Source organism: Lepidochelys kempii, chromosome 1, assembly GCF_965140265.1.
Source record: "Lepidochelys kempii isolate rLepKem1 chromosome 1, rLepKem1.hap2, whole genome shotgun sequence".
In the NCBI taxonomy this organism is placed as follows: domain Eukaryota; kingdom Metazoa; phylum Chordata; order Testudines; family Cheloniidae; genus Lepidochelys; species Lepidochelys kempii.
In genome coordinates, this window is record NC_133256.1 from 114,622,993 (window position 1) to 114,640,220 (window position 17,228).

General features: G+C 43.7%; 1 protein-coding gene across 1 annotated transcript in view; it reads left to right on the forward strand.

Annotated features, from left to right (window-relative positions):
* Window positions 1-14,635, forward strand: part of LOC140897313 (uncharacterized) — a 97,035-nt gene extending 82,400 nt beyond the window's left edge. Inside the window, exon 4 of the mRNA XM_073310217.1 lies at window positions 14,087-14,635. Within this exon, the coding sequence (XP_073166318.1) occupies window positions 14,087-14,144 (58 nt within the window). The 3' untranslated portion in view covers window positions 14,145-14,635. The remainder of the gene's footprint in view (window positions 1-14,086) is intronic.
* The last annotated feature ends 2,593 nt before the right edge of the window (window positions 14,636-17,228 follow it).

Genomic DNA, 17,228 nt, shown 5'->3' on the forward strand with positions numbered 1-17,228 from the left:
AAATGTACCCAAGGGGAGCAGCAGCAAACAAACTTTGGGCTAAATCATTTGGTCCTCCAGGTGGATCCCTGTCCCTTTCCCACTTGGAAGTGTGGCAGAGTACGCCTCATCCATGGCACTGCCCTTCCATTGGCCTGTGGGGCCAGGGACGGGATAGGATGGAGGCAGGAGAGGAAGACCCCAGAGAGAAGTATACCTTCTTGCTACAGCCCTGAAGAAAAGTAGGTGGAGAGTTAATGTAGTCTGAGACTGCATTAACTTCTGCAGTCTACTCTGGCCTTAAAGGGAGGGCCATTCCAAGAGGCAGCAGCAGCAGCTGGGGGAAATTCAATGCAACCATATTGCAAGGGAACTGAGGGAACCCACAAGGGACTTTGGAGGTGGAATGAAGGCACAGGCCTCCAGATGATCCTGTGGGAACTATAGTCAGAGGGAAAATCCTCTGCCCCTTCTGCCTGATAAAATGATTTAGGGGGAACTCTTTGAGGAGCTCCTCAGAGAGTTTTCTGCAATGCATTGACCTTTTCCCCTTAGATAGTTCCCAGGGAGGAACTGATGTAGGTTATTATTATTTTGTCTCTACAGTCTTTTAAACCAGGGCTAGAAAAACCTAAGGGATGAAAAAAAATCTGAATATCAAGCATTTTATGCTGAAGGAAAAGTCCATTTTTCAATTTATATAATTCATGTCCTAGAAAAAAACAAAGAAAAAATAAAAAAGCTTTCAATAGACAATGGGCTCTATTTTGTCCTCACATGCCGGGCTTAGTTACAAGTGGTCTTTGGGCCAAATTCTGTGCTCAGATACACATGTGCAACTTCTTTTGACTCAAACAGAGCATATAATTTCTACACACAGAATTTGGCCTTTTTGTGTATGTAAATTATTAGCATTTATTTATTATTTATATTGTATTATAAAGATCAGGGTCCCATTGTTCTAGGCCTTTTGAAAATTGAACTATTCATGGTCCCTGCCCCAGTGAGTTTACAGTCTAGGAAGACAAACAACATATAAAGGTTGGGGAGGGGGGGACAATGCAATATATACAATGTTTTGTATACATAAATATATATTTGCCATATATATAGGTGTATATTTAGATGTATAATTACACAGATAAATAAATATTGACTTTCCTCAGTTATCCCTCAGCTGCCTTTCAGACTATTCATATTTTGGCTAGTTTCTTATGGCAGAAGTGGTCTTGAGAAGGGACTTGAAGGAGCAACAGGCAGCCCTTATGGATCAGTTCGGGGAGGGTGCACAGTGCCTAAGGAGTGACGAGGAAGAAAGAACAAAGATATTTGGGAAAAGAGCTGTGCAAATCAGCCCCTCCCTTTAGTTTATGCATGTGTGGTATTCTGCTATTGAATGAAGACTGTAATGTAAACTGACCAATGGCAGATGATAATAAAGAGCCATAGGCACCCATCCACTGTACAATGGGAGGGGAGCAAAGGAGTAGGGGAAAGGATGAAAATGACTAGCAGAAATGATGAATGGGATTAATTGGATGGATGATGGGATGAATTGCTGATGGAATGAATGGATGATGGGATGAATTGCAGATGACACTAAGGTGGCGAGAGAGGTAGATATGTTGGAAGTAGGGATAGTGTCCAGAGTGACTTAGACAAATTGGTGTCCAGTTTTGGTCCCCCCAGTACAGAAGGATGTGGAGAAATTGGAGAGTCCAGTGGAGGGCAACAAAATGATTAGGGGGCTGGGGCACATGACTTACGAGGAGAGACTGAGGGAACTGGACCTATTTAGTCTGCAGAAGAGAAGGGTGAGGGGGGATTTGATAGCAGCCTTCAACTACCTGAAGGGGGGTTTCAAAGAGGCTGAAGCTAGGCTGTTCTCAGTGGTACCAGATGATAGATCAAGGAGTAATGGTCTCAAGTTGCAGTAGGGGATGTCTAAGTTGAATATTAGGAAACACTATTTCACTAGGAGGGTCGTGCAGCATGGGAATGGGTTACCTAGGGAGGTGGTGAAATCTCCATCCTTCGAGGTTTTTAAGAGCCAGTTTGACAAAGCCCTGGCTGCGATGATTTAGTTGGTGCTGGTCCTGCTTTGAGCAGGGGTTTGGACTAGATGAACTCCTGAGGACTCTTCCAACCCTAATCTTCTGTGATTCTATCATTCTATGAAAAGGGAGAACAGAGCTGACTTTCCTCTCTCCTGAACCCTGGGAAGACCCTCCATGCAAACAATGTATGGTTGGAGGTCTGCAGATTTTGAAGGGAAGGGTGTGGGATAGGGAGACAGGAAACAATTGCTCTCTCTGCCATGTTCCTCTCCACCTAGCGGATTTCCCAAGGGAAGTCAATGTGGGAACCGGAATGGAATCATTCCAACTCATCAAGAAAATCAACATTTTCCAGGATATATGGTTTTTGTTTCTAGATACATGATTAGGTACTTAACAAATAGGAAATATATAGAATTATTTTTTTGAGGAGTATGCATACTGTTTCATAGACCAACATATCTCATTTTGCAAGCTTGTATACTTTTTAAATGCAGCATGTTCAAATACCTTAATGATCTTTGTTAACTTACTGAGTGAGATTTTAAGCTAAATGATGTATAGGTCATAGCTCTGTAAAAACGCTGCAATTGTATACAATGGATATATTGTGAAGTAAAAGTATAAACATGATTTAAAAATCATTTTGTGATTATAGGATGATGATTGATATAATTAGGACTTAGGGGATCTTTATGTTCTATTCCTAACTTTGCCACAGATTTCCTGTGTGACCTTGATCAACTTAATTTCTTTGTGTCTCCATTTTCCTGGCTGGTAATAATAATAATAAGTATCTGCGTTACATGGGTGTAGTGATGTTTAATTCATAAGCATTTTCAAAGTGCTTTGAGATCCTTGCACGGAAGGGTACTATAAGAGTATTATTAGTTATTGTTACCATCTAAACCTATCCTGAAGGAGATTTTAATTAGCTTCTTATGAACATGGATGAATAAATCCTTAAAGAATCATGTGCATAGTAATGTAAACGGTTAATGACGACAGTGTAGTAGGCTGATACAAAGCTACAGAAGGCATGTGCCTTAATGAGGAGTCAGTCAGGAGCCCTGAAGCATGGAATGGGGAGTAGTCTACAGGACAAAACAGTGTGACACAAAAGCTCAGTAACCCAACTAAATACACATTTCTGCTTTATTCATTTGTGCTGGAATCTTTTTCTCTCACACATATCATATCGTGCACAGCAAATAGCCAAACAAAGCATAATGCACACATGCAACCCAATCCAACTGGATGCAATTCCATAAGGATTTTGATACCAGTTGTCACAGACTCATAATCTTAAAGTTTCAAATTTTCATGGGGCTCCCTAACTCATTTTTTAAAACCGGTGAGCAAATCTTAAACATCATGGAAGTTTAATTTTGCTAAATGTCCCTCAAGTCTGGTTGCTGATTGAAAACTTATCCAATCACCTGAAGTTTTGGAGCTGAAGTGCTTTTTTTGTGACAAAACACTGGCAGTTAACAGGCACTCAGTTGGTGATGGACCAGGTATAAGAACACAAGCAGACACTAAGTAGAAGAGAAGAAGGCAGGACTGTAAATTAATAAACAGCCATCTCTGATGTAGGGTCTCGCTAAAGTCTTGGCTTATTGTTAAGATTTTGACTAATTTTTGTAGACCAATCGAGTGTGTGCAAAAATGTCTCTGCATCCATTTATGTGGTAGCAGTGCTGGGAAAGTGCCGAGGCAAATTTCTGATGGTAATGGTGTAATACAGCAGCTGAATGTTTGAGGACAAACCTGAATTTGTGAAGCCATCATCTTAGAGAAAGAGGAGCCAACCTTTTGTCTGAGAAATGGAATGGCAAAGAATGTGGATTCAGCTGCCCCGTTCGGCAGCCAAATAATTTCTGAAGACAGAATGGCTGATATTTTTATACAGAAGATAACAGAGCACCATTTCGACTGTGTCCATTTGACTTTCATTCAGTTGATACGTCTCCTTTCTTGGGAGACAATCTCTTTCCACACCTTGTTTCAGTTTTTGGTTTCTTAGGTGCCTTTTGCGTAAATTTGAAAGGAGATCATGAAGTTAGGAGGTGTTTGAACCACCAACCAAACCTAACCTAGGATACAAAATGAAATTCAGGCACTCTGGTATCAGAAAGAATTAATCATTCAGGCAAACATACTGTATATGATGAGACTGCCCAGCCTCACACCAGAAAGTAGTATCCTCATTGACTTCCCAGAAATGAGAGGCTGCAGAAAAATGCATCTTGAAAACAGGCTGGAAATCATATGAGATCAGTCTTTCATGTGAGATTCCAGCTGGTTATGGGTTCAGATGGGTCAGAAATAAACTGAGAATAATCATTCTCACAGTGATATGGATGAAACCAGAATTTGAAAAAGTGCTTGGAAAGCATGAGAGAAAAAAACCCTAAAAGTTTTTCAAACCTTAAAAAAATGTTTGGTTTGGTTCCTATTTTATCCATAGCGGTTCATCCATCTCTTGCTAACTCTCTGTTTTTATGAGCATAATTTACTTATTTTCCAAATACATTTTATACAATAACCCTTTTTTGTTTAGTACATGGGTTACTTTAGAATTCAGAAACAAATGTTCCTCTCTCTCTCTCTGTGTGTGTGTGTCTAGTTTTCTACAGAAATACAATAAAGCAGAATGGAGAGCAGGGTCCATCTCTTAGGCATATTGGTGGTATACTAGGCTAATAATTGTAGGCATATCCCAAGGCAAAAGAAAAATGATCATCAATAATATTTTTCTAAAAAATACAGATCAATGAATCACATCTTTGAGGACCACTCCTAAAGGTAAAGCTAGAATATGAATAAGGTAAAAATAAAGTGAACTTACCGTAATACTGTCTCTATTCTTGCTTTTCTTTTCCCATTCTTTTACTTCTGCCTCAGTTTTATTTTTCTTTCATCAGGTTTCTTTTCCCTCCTTGTCACCATATTTTTTTTCTTGTAACTCCAGTTTCCTGCTCTCTTTCTCTCTCACTCTCAGATGGAGAGGTGATGGGTGTAAAAATGCTAAGAGTTGATAGGATCTCTGTTTTTATTTCCTGCTTTCTTCATCTATCCCTCTCCCACTTGCCTTTTCCTAAGGGCTAGGGCATGCATACTCTGTTTTCTTCCTCAAGAAACACAATAATTGCCATGTTGGATCAGACTGGAGATCGATCTAGTCCACTACCCTCTCTCTGAAAGTAGCCAGTAGCAGATGTTTCAGAGGAAGATATAAGGACACCACAGTAGGTTGATATTTGATAATATCCCCACAATTATGTCTCATCCTGATCATTAATAGAGATTGATTTAAACACCGAAGAATGACATTTAATATCCTTTCCAGAAAATGTTTGTTATAATTAATTATGATAAAGTCTGGCTATTGTTATCTATATAAATACCCAATTTCTTTTTTTGAATCTTGCTAAGTTCTTAGCTACATTGAGTTTTATGGCAATGAGTTCCAAAGTCTAATTACACATTTTGTGTAAAAGTATTTCCTTTATCAGTTTTGAATTTGACACCTTTTAATTTAATTGACTATCCCCTTTTTCCTGTGTTAGAAGACAGAGGCAACAGAAGTTTCCGATCTACTTTCTCAATCCCATGCATTATTTTGTAAACTTTTATAATGTTCCCTTTTGATTTCTTTCTAAGGTAATAATCCCTTATCTCCTAAGTCTCCTCATTAGCTATTATTCTTATTATTTGTATTGAGTTAGTGCCTACAGCAGCCAGCCCTTATTGCTCTAGGCATTACAAAACATATAACAAAAAGACAGTTCATGGAAGAGCATACTATTGACGCATGAAACAACAGACAACAGCTGGATACAAGAAACAGACTAAGGAGCACAAAGTAATGGAGAGAACACAGCATACAAACTACTTACCTTACCTGGCTCACCCCATTTCTTCTCACTTCCACACTTGCTCTGTTCTCCTATCCAGTGTTCCTTGGTACTCCAGTCCCCAACCCTGGTTCTATCCGCCATCCCTATTAACCTTTCTTTCTACCCCTCCCCCCACATACCTGGTTCTCTTTTCTCTTCCAAATCCCCCCTTTCTCTTCCTCCTGGTGTTCAAGGAACCTCAACAATAACCAGAAAACTTAGGCATATTTCGAGGATTTCTCAGGCCCTCAGGACTATCTTCAAAATGTCAGGGCTTTTAGTGGGACTATGGATATGGGTGCTGTAACCATGAAAATGATGTTTAAGAGAGAGAGAACTGAGAATCCAGAGAGGCTACATGTGCCCCATTGTTGTCTGGATTCACTTAAAGTTCTGCGGTGAAATCCTGGCTTAACTGAAGTCAATGGCAAAACTCCCACTGACTTCAATGGGATCAAGATTTCTGTTCTATTCACTTCTAGTTCCAGGAAATTTATTTGACTGTGCCTTAAAAGTTGAATGGATTATGAAATCAGGACTAAGACAAGATCACTGTCATTTCAATTTATAATTCATAATTGTGTCTAAAGCAGTGACATGGCAAACCATTGCCAGTTGTCTAAAACTGATTTTCCCATTAAGGTCCTGATCCAAATCCAATTCAAGACTTTCATTGACTCCAATGGGCTTTGATCAGGAAGGCAAATCCTCAATAGAAATAAACTGGTTGAAGAAGGCACAGTGGTAATTTTCACAGTTTGGAATTATGAAAGGGAAAGCGTATAGGTTTTGTGATATACGTATCATCTTTGGATGTCACTATGGAACAGCATCTTTGAAGGCAAACCACAGACACATATGTAAGTATCTTAATAAGTGTGAAAATCAGAAGTGGGCAGAAATGTCCATATTATGTCAAATTAGTATGATTCATTTATATGATCACCAACGAAGCAACATTATTCCATAGAAGGAGAAAGCTAATGATTTCTAATAATTCACACCATATATTACTATTACTATAAATACCACTGAAGTCAACAGGAGTATTTCCATTGGCTTCAATAGGAGTTGTATTGGGACTTTAATCAGTAAATAAATCAAGTAAGTATCCCATCAATACTGGAAATATACCATGCACACATACATCTGTCAACCTCTCGTGTGAGATCTCCTCTCTGAGTAGCAACACTACTGTTACTCTGGTTGTTATTACATCATTGGTGAAAAGCTTGAAATTCTGCATGGCATCTGTCATAGAATCATAGAATCATAGAATATCAGGGTTGGAAGGGACCCCAGAAGGTCATCTAGTCCAACCCCCTGCTCAAAGCAGGACCAATTCCCAGTTAAATCATCCCAGCCAGGGCTTTGTCAAGCCTGACCTTAAAAACCTCTAAGGAAGGAGATTCTACCACCTCCCTAGGTAACGCATTCCAGTGTTTCACCACCCTCTTAGTGAAAAAGTTTTTCCTAATATCCAATCTAAACCTCCCCCACTGCAACTTGAGACCATTACTCCTCGTTCTGTCATCTGCTACCACTGAGAACAGTCTAGAGCCATCCTCTTTGGAACCCCCTTTCAGGTAGTTGAAAGCAGCTATCAAATCCCCCCTCATTCTTCTCTTCTGCAGGCTAAACAATCCCAGCTCCCTCAGCCTCTCCTCATAACTCATGTGTTCCAGTCCCCTAATCATTTTTGTTGCCCTTCGCTGGACTCTCTCCAATTTATCCACATCCTTCTTGAAGTGTGGGGCCCAAAACTGGACACAGTACTCCAGATGAGGCCTCACCAATGTCGAATAGAGGGGAACGATCACGTCCCTCGATCTGCTCGCTATGCCCCTACTTATACATCCCAAAATGCCATTGGCCTTCTTGGCAACAAGGGCACACTGCTGACTCATATCCAGCTTCTCGTCCACTGTCACCCCTAGGTCCTTTTCCGCAGAACTGCTGCCTAGCCATTCGGTCCCTAGTCTGTAGCTGTGCATTGGGTTCTTCCGTCCTAAGTGCAGGACCCTGCACTTATCCTTATTGAACCTCATCAGATTCCTTTTGGCCCAATCTTCCAATTGGTCTAGGTCCTTCTGTATCCTATCCCTCCCCTCCAGCGTATCTACCACTCCTCCCAGTTTAGTATCATCTGCAAATTTGCTGAGAGTGCAATCCACACCATCCTCCAGATCATTTATGAAGATATTGAATAAAACCGGCCCCAGGACCGACCCTTGGGGCACTCCACTTGATACCGGCTGCCAACTAGACATGGAGCCATTGATCACTACCCGTTGAGCCCGACAATCTAGCCAGCTTTCTACCCACCTTATAGTGCATTCATCCAGCCCATACTTCCTTAACTTGGTGACAAGAATACTATGGGAGACCGTGTCAAAAGCTTTGCTAAAGTCAAGAAACAATACATCCACTGCTTTCCCTTCATCCACAGAACCAGTAATCTCATCATAAAAGGTGATTAGATTAGTCAGGCATGACCTTCCCTTGGTGAATCCATGCTGGCTGTTCCTGATCACTTTCCTCTCATGCAAGTGCTTCAGGATTGATTCTTTGAGGACCTGCTCCATGATTTTTCCAGGAACTGAGGTGAGGCTGACTGGCCTGTAGTTCCCAGGATCTTCCTTCTTCCCTTTTTTAAAGATTGGCACTACATTAGCCTTTTTCCAGTCATCCGGGACTTCCCCGGTTCGCCACGAGTTTTCAAAGATAATGGCCAGTGGCTCTGCAATCACAGCCGCCAATTCCTTCAGCACTCTCGGATGCAACTCGTCCGGCCCCATGGACTTGTGCATGTCCAGCTTTTCTAAATAGTCCCTAACCGCCTCTATCTCCACAGAGGGCTGGCCATCTCTTCCGCATTTTGTGATGCCCAGCGCAGCAGTCTGAGAGCTGACCTTGTTAGTGAAAACAGAGGCAAAAAAAGCATTGAGTACATTAGCTTTTTCCACATCCTCTGTCACTAGGTTGCCTCCCTCATTCAGTAAGGGGCCCACACATTCCTTGGCTTTCTTCTTGTTGCCAACATACCTGAAGAAACCCTTCTTGTTACTCTTGACATCTCTGGCTAGCTGCAGCTCCAGGTGCGATTTGGCCCTCCTGATATCATTCCTACATGCCCGAGCAATATTTTTATACTCTTCCCTGGTCATATGTCCAACCTTCCACTTCTTGTAAGCTTCTTTTTTATGTTTAAGATCCGCTAGGATTTCACCATTAAGCCAAGTTGGTCGCCTGCCATATTTACTATTCTTTCGACTCATCGGGATGGTTTGTCCCTGTAACCTCAACAGGGATTCCTTGAAATACAGCCAGCTCTCCTGGACTCCTTTCCCCTTCAAGTTAGTCCCCCAGGGGATCCTGGCCATCCGTTCCCTGAGGGAGTCGAAGTCTGCTTTCCTGAAGTCCAGGGTCCGTATCCTGCTGCTTACCTTTGTTCCCTGCGTCAGGATCCTGAACTCAACCAACTCATGGTCACTGCCTCCCAGATTCCCATCCACTTTTGCTTCCCCCACTAATTCTACCCAGTTTGTGAGCAGCAGGTCAAGAAAAGCGCCCCCCCTAGTTGGCTCCTCTAGCACTTGCGCCAGGAAATTGTCCCCTACGCTTTCCAAAAACTTCCTGGATTGTCTATGCACCGCTGTATTGCTCTCCCAGCAGATATCAGGAAAATTAAAGTCACCCATGAGAATCAGGGCATGCGATCTAGTAGCTTCCGTGAGCTGCCGGAAGAAAGCCTCATCCACCTCATCCCCCTGGTCCGGTGGTCTATAGCAGACTCCCACCACTACATCACTCTTGTTGCACACACTTCTAAACTTAATCCAGAGACACTCAGGTTTTTCTGCAGTTTCGTACCGGAGCTCTGAGCAGTCATACTGCTCCCTTACATACAGTGCTACTCCCCCACCTTTTCTGCCCTGCCTGTCCTTCCTGAACAGTTTATAACCATCCATGACAGTACTCCAGTCATACGAGTTATCCCACCAAGTCTCTGTTATTCCGATCACGTCATAGTTCCTTGACATCACCAGGACCTCCAGTTCTCCCTGCTTGTTTCCAAGGCTTTGTGCATTTGTATATAAGCACTTGAGATAACCTGTTGATCGCCCCTCATTGCCAGTATGAGGCAGGAGCCCTCCCCTCACAGACATTGCTGCCTGTGCTTCCTCCCGGTATCCCGCTTTCCCACTTACCTCAGGGGGGTAATCGTTATCATCAGGTTTAAGATCTGCTACTCAGTGAATAGAATAAACTGAAGAATTTTAGTCTGAGCTATTAATTATAACAAAGGTTTTTGTTATGGAAGCTTTTCTTGGCATTGTCTACATCCCCATCTTTGATCTAGAGGTTGAGACAGACCTGCCTAGCCTCTTGCTTTCCAGCCTAACTGCTGAGCATTTCAGAATTCTGCTGCCTGGCCACCAAAAGCTTTTGATTTCTGGGTTTGGTTTTGTCTTTTTAAAGTCTTCACCTGCAGACCACTAATGGAGGCCACTTCAATTCTTCCATTGGGTAGTGGAAAGGTGGGAGGCCATACTTACCCGGTCTTCATTGGCTGATAGTTCAGTGAGGACTGAGTGTGAAGATGGATCCAGAGAGGGTGAATTGCCAAAGGACTGAGTGCAGTGAGGGGTAACCTGGGATATGGAACATCTCACCTGGCCCAGAGGCACTGAGTAGCAAAACAGCTGCAACAGCAAGGTCAGAGGAGTCATCTTCTTGCTTGTAGAATCAAGATTTGGGGAAGGATGTGGCAAGACCAGCAAAATCTGGAAGGAGAAGAAACAGAAGATGGGGAAAATGAGGCTAATTGACCTTAAGGAGCAGGGAAATAGACAGAATTGGGAGAGTTCACAAGGGAAGACAGAGATGGGAAAACAAAAGGGAAGAATTTCCATGAGGGGCATGAAGATTGGGAAGCTCAGAGAAAAACGGTAGCCCTAGTCTTCTCCAGAGGTAGGAGGAGAGTGGCTCCTAAAGTTGCCACACATGGGAGACAAGCCAGTTATCTTCCCCTTGAAGACACCATCGTCCCCAAGGAAAGTAGAAGACAAGATTTGCTTACTTTCCTATTAAGCTGAAAGTATGCACATTTACAAAGCTTTAATGAATAGTGATGCACATTTAACAAACACAGATATTTTTACCTAAGATGCAGGAATCTAATTTAGTTTTCTGGGATGAAAATTACCTTTCTATTTATGATCATTATTATCTATTATTTGAATTGTAGTACCCTCTAGGGGCCCTAAACAGGCATTGGGGTCCCATTGTATTGGACACACAGACACAGAGACACTTAATGAAAAGACAGCCCCTCCCTGAAAAGCTTACAATCTACGTATAAAATGAAAGACAACTGGTGGATACAGCAAACAGATGGGGAAGCACAAGAGTTAGATCATTCTGATTAGCATAATAAGCCACAGTCACAGCACACCAACAGAATCTTAGTGTTTTGTAGGCATTGCAACAGTGAGTTTTAAAGAGCGCTTTGAAGGAGGATTATGTATTCTCTTGCAGATTTGTATAGGGAGCTCCTCCCATGGAGAAGTGGTGGCAGGGAAGAAAGCACAAAGGTGAGTCTGGAAAAATGGGTCTACTGGGCAACAGGGGTTGGTATCATTACCAGAGTGTCAGTGGGGATCAATGACTCAATAGTATATACGAGATGATAGGGAGGATGCAGCTAGAAAGTGAAGAGAAGACATTTGTATTTGGTGCAGTGGAGAAAACAGAGCTAGCTGGTAGGCAGATGCAAAAAGCCAGGAAGGAGATCTCTGCAGCAGGATTTTGAATGGATTTGAGAGGGTAGGATGGCATTTGTCAGGTTCAGAAAGGAGAAAGTTGCAGTGGTCAAGATGAGAAAATGACGAGGGCTTGGCTGAGAGTGGCTTGAATGTGTAGGTTTGGAGAGATGGTGCAGTCAAAGATGAGATCCAAGTTACAGGCCTGAGTGATAAAGATGATGATGGTATCCATAGAGATTCAGAAAGGGGGAGAAGAGCTCATATTGGCCATATTGAGTTTAACTTGGCCAGACATCAAAAGGAAATTCCGGAAAGAAAGGTCAAAACTGTAGTTTGGACAGAAGAGAGCGGTGAGGTAGATCTGTGAGTTGTCATTCTAAAGATAGTAGGGGAAGCAGTGTTTTTGACTGAGATCACCAGGAGAGACAGATACGAGGAGGGGTCCAAGGACAAAACCCTGTGGGGCAACTGAAAGCTGCAATGTGGACAAAGAGGATCCTGCAAAAGAGACGCCGTGGGAGCAATTAGAGAGGAGACAACAAAATCAGGAAAGGCAGAATGAGGGAGAATAAGCCCTGGTCTACACTACAGGGTAGGTCGAATTTAGCTGCGTTAGGGCAATTTTATAATGAATGCGTCCACACAAGCAACCCCGTCCCATCTACGTAAAGGGCTCCTAAAATCGACTTCTATACTCCATCTTGGCGCTAAAATCAACCTTGCTGGGTTGAATTTGGGGTAGTGCAGAGGCAAATTGATGTTATTGGCCTCCAGGAGCTAATCCAGAGTGCTCCAATGTGACCACTCTGGACAGCACTTTCAACTCCGATGCACTAGCCAGGTACACAGGAAAAGCCCCAGGAACTTTTGAATTTCATTTCCTGTGTGGTCAGCGTAGTGAGCTCAGCAGTACAGGTGACCATGCAGTCCCTCCAGAATCGCAAACGAGCTCCACTGTGGAGCGAACGGGAGAGGCTGGATCTGCTTGCTGTATGGGGAGAAGAATCTGTGCAGGCAGAACTCCGATCAAAAAGAAGAAATGCTAATATACTTGCCAAAATCTCACAGGGCATGATGGACAGAGGCTGCAACAGGGACACACGGCGGTGCCGCGTGAAAGTCAAGGAGCTCAGGCAAGCCTACCAAAAGACAAAGGAGGCAAACGTTGGTTCTGGGTCAGAGCCCCATACATGCCGCTTCTATGGGCAGCTGCATGCCATTCTGGGGGGGACCCTACCACAATCCCACCACTGTCCGTGGACACCTGCAATGGGGGAGTCTCACGCAGCATGGAGGAGGATTTTGTGGCTGAGGAAGAGGAGGAGGAGGAGAATGCGCAGCAGGCAAGCGGTGAATCCGTTCTCCCCGGCAGCCAGGACCTTTTCATCACCCTGGAGCCAATACTCTCCCAAGCCGGGATCCCCGACCCTGAAGCCGGAGAAGGCACCTCTGGTGAATGCACAGTTGTAACTACAGTACAGGGTTTAAAAGCAATAGTGTTTAATGTTTGATTTGGCCTGAAGACTTGGGATGCATTCATGGCCAGTACAGCTACTGGAAAAATCTGTTAACGTGTCTGGGGATGGAGCAGGAATCCTCCAGGGACATCTCCATGAAGCTCTCCTGGAGGTACTCTAAAAGCCTTTGCAGAAGGGTTCTGGGGAGTGCAGCCTTTTTTTGTCCTCCACGGTAGGACACTTTACTACGCCAAGCCAGTAGCAAGTAGTCTGGAATCACTGCAGCACAAAGCATGGCAGCGAATGGTCCTGGGTTTTGGTCGCATTCAAGCAACATTCTGTCCATATTTTTCTGTGTTAGGCTCAGGAGAGTGATATCATGCATGGTCACCTGGTTGAAATAGGGGAATTTTTGTAAGGGAACAGTAAAAGGACCCCGTTCATGCTGGGCTGTTTGCATTTGGCTAAAAGGGATCATCACTGAGAATAGCCACGCGGCGGGGGGAGGGATGAAAGGATCATCTCAAGTATCCATGCGGAGGGGTGGGGAAAGGTGTGTGCTGCACATACACCTGAAAACTGCAGCCCCTCCTTATAAATGGCAAACCCAACCGGCATTGCTTGCTATGGGAAAGGTGGGTGCTGCAGTCTGAAAACATTTCCACATGTTATGAAGGCGTTAGAAGCCAAACCCACATACCCTTTGGCTTACCATGGCTGCCTGGAAACCCAATTCTGTTGCTCAGCCATATGTGATGTGTCACCATACCGGCAGGTGCTCAAAATAAGGGAAAATGTGATCTTCTACCTAAAGCACATATGCTGTCTGCTGTAAATTGCTCGATTCACTGTGAAAGAGTCTCCCTTTTGTTCTCAGAAATGTATCATCTTAAATTTTACTCTCCCTTTTTATCCTCCTGCAGGTGCAAATGTTTCTACACTCCCCCTATCAAATCTGTCCCTGAGGTTATCGCAGATTAGAAGGCGAAAAAACCACACTCGCGTTGACATGTTTTCCGAGCTCATGCAGTCCTCCCACACTGATAGAACACAGCTGAATGCATGGAGGCATTCAGTGGCAGAGGCCAGGAAAGCATTAAGTGAGTGCGATGAGAAGAGGCAGGGTGCAATGCTGAGGCTAATGGGGGAGCAAACGGACATGCTCAGGCGTCTGGTGGAGCTGCGGGAAAGCCAACAAGAGCACAGACAGCCACTGCATCTACTGTACAACCGCCTTCCCTCCTCCCCATGTTCCATAGCTTCCTCACCCAGACGCCCAAGGACGCGGGGTCGGGGGGGAGGCTCTGGGCACCCAGCCACTCCACTCCAGAGGATAGCCCAAGCAACAGAAGGCTGTCATTCAAAGAGTTTTGATTTGTAGTGTGGCTACAATAAGCAATGTGCCCTTGTCCTTGCCTCCTCCCGTCCTCCCACACCTCACCCTACCCCACCCAGGCTACCTTATCAGTTATCTCCCTTTTTTAAAAATTCATTAAAAAAAAGAATGCATGGTTTCAAAACAATAGTGACTTTATTTCTTTTGCCAGCTGTGATCGAAGGGGGGAGGGTGATTGGCTTACAGGGAATTAAAATCAACAAAGGGGGCGGGTTTGCATGAAGGAGAAACACACACAACTGTCACACCGAAGCCTGGCCAGTCATGAAACTGGTTTTCAAAGCCTTTCTGATGCACAGCGCACCATCCTGTGCTCTTCTAATTGCCCAGCTGTCTGGCTGTTCAAAATTGGCAGCCAGGCAATTTGCCTCAATCTCCTACCCTGCCATAAACCGAGTCAGTAAACTGGGCCAGCGCGTTTTTAAACATCCAAAGGCACATTCTACCACTATTCTGCACTTGCTCAGCCTATTGTTGAACTGCCCCTTACTACTGTCCAGGCTGCCTGTGTATGGCTTCATGAGCCATGGGAGCAAGAGATTTCAACATCTCCAACAGTAATTTTCTGGTCTGGGAAATAAGTCCCTTCTTGCAGCTGCTCAAACAGCCCGGAGGTCCTAAATATGCAAGCATCATGCACCTTTCCAGGCCATCCCACGTTGATGTTGGTGAAACGTCCCTTGTGATCCACCAGTGCTTGCAGCACCATTGAGAAGTACCCCTTGAGGTTTATGTACTGGTTGGCAATGTGGTCTGGTGCCAAGATAGGGATATGCGTTCCGTCTATCGCCCCACCACAGTTAGGGAATCCCATTGCAGCAAAGCCATCCACAATGACCTGCACATTTCCTGGAGTCACTACCCTTGATAGCAGAACGTCAGTGACTGCATTGGCTACTTGAATCACAGCAGTCCCCATAGTAGATTTGCCCACTCCAAATTGATTCCCAACTGACCGGTAGCGTTGCAAGCTTCCACAGGGCTATAGCCACTCTCTTCTCAACTGTCAGGGCAGTTCTCATGTTGGTATTCCTGTGCTTCAGGGTGGGGGAAAGCAACTCACAGAGTTCCAGGAAAGTGACCTTATGCACGCGAAAGTTTCGCAGCCACTGGGAATCATCCCATACCTGCAAGACTATGCGGTCCCACCAGTCTGTGCTTGTTTGCTGGGCCCAGAATCAGCGTTCCACTCTATCAACCAGCCCCACTGCTGCAATGATGTCCCAATTGCCACATCCCGTGCTTTCAGGAACGTCTGTGTCCATGTCCTCCTCACAATCGTCCTCATGCTGCTGTCTCTTAGCCAGGTTCTGCACACACGGCAGTGTAATGCGTGAGGTGTTTACAATGCTTGCAACAGCAGCAGTGAGCTGAACAGGCTCCATGCTTGCTGTGCTATGGTGTCTGCATGGGTAACCCAGGAAAAAAGGTGCAAAATGATTGTCTGCAGTTGCTTTCATGGAGGGAGGGAGGAAAGGATGGAGGGGAGACTGACGACATGTACCCCAAACCACCCGTGACAATGTTTTTGCCCCATCAGGCATTGGGAGCTTAACTCAGAATTCCAATGGGCAGTGGAGACTACGAGAACTGTGGGATAGCTACCCACAGTGCACTGCTCCATGAGTCGATGCTAGCCACGGTAGTGAGGACGCACTCCGCTGACTTAATGCGCTTAGTGGGGACATACACAATTGACTGTATAAAATCGATTTCTAAAAATCGACTTCTATAAAATCAACCTACTTTAGTAGTGTAGACGACTAGAAGAAGAACATGGTCATACCCAGAGAAGGTGCAGCAACATGCAGTTTGCATCCCTTGGTACCAGCAGGGCTGAACGGAGCATAGTGTCTTTTGGAAAGAAACATCATTCTCTTAGATAGCAACAAAGGAAAACTTGTGGCTTTGCTGTGTAACAGAGTTTCATGATGAAATTGTCCCATACGGTGAATCCTATTTGCCTCATTATTCTTAAAATATTTATTGAAAAATGCATTTTAATTGTATTACTTAATTGTTTAATTTGGGGCCATTACTATACAATCCCATATAAAATATTCGTTCAGACAACATTAACTTGTACAATAAAGCATTTAGAAGTCAGGAAATATGAAAGGTAAGGTTGACTGGGCATACTTTATTTTAATCCCTTTGTGCATCTGCATTATAATGCAGCCTAATTATTGACAATAATTGCCTGTTACTATTTCTCAAATATAACATTTTGTGAATTCTCAGAGAAGGTGTTTGACTCAGAAAGTTTATGCATGCATAACGCTAAAGCTACTGACGCCAGAGTCCTCAAATCTATCTTGGTTTGTAGATCTTCAAGATATAAACATCAAGGAATGTTTGAAGAAAATCACTTTGGAAGTTCTAAAGTTATCAAGGATTCAGTCTGGCATATTCTGAGACAAGGTTCATAGTTCATAAACAGGATGGGAGTTTTCATCTCAGCATGAGCGGCAGCACATTTTCAAATGAACGTAACTGAGTCACTTGACAGTCAGTAGTTTTTAAACTAAGCAAAATATGTACATGTACCCTAGTATATTTCAAGTTTCAATGGTTAGCCATTTTTGTATCATACTGCACGAGGAGTGCTGCAATGGGTTTAATTTAATTTTTTTTATAATGAGGAAAAAGGCCTGCTCTTCACTTCCTAA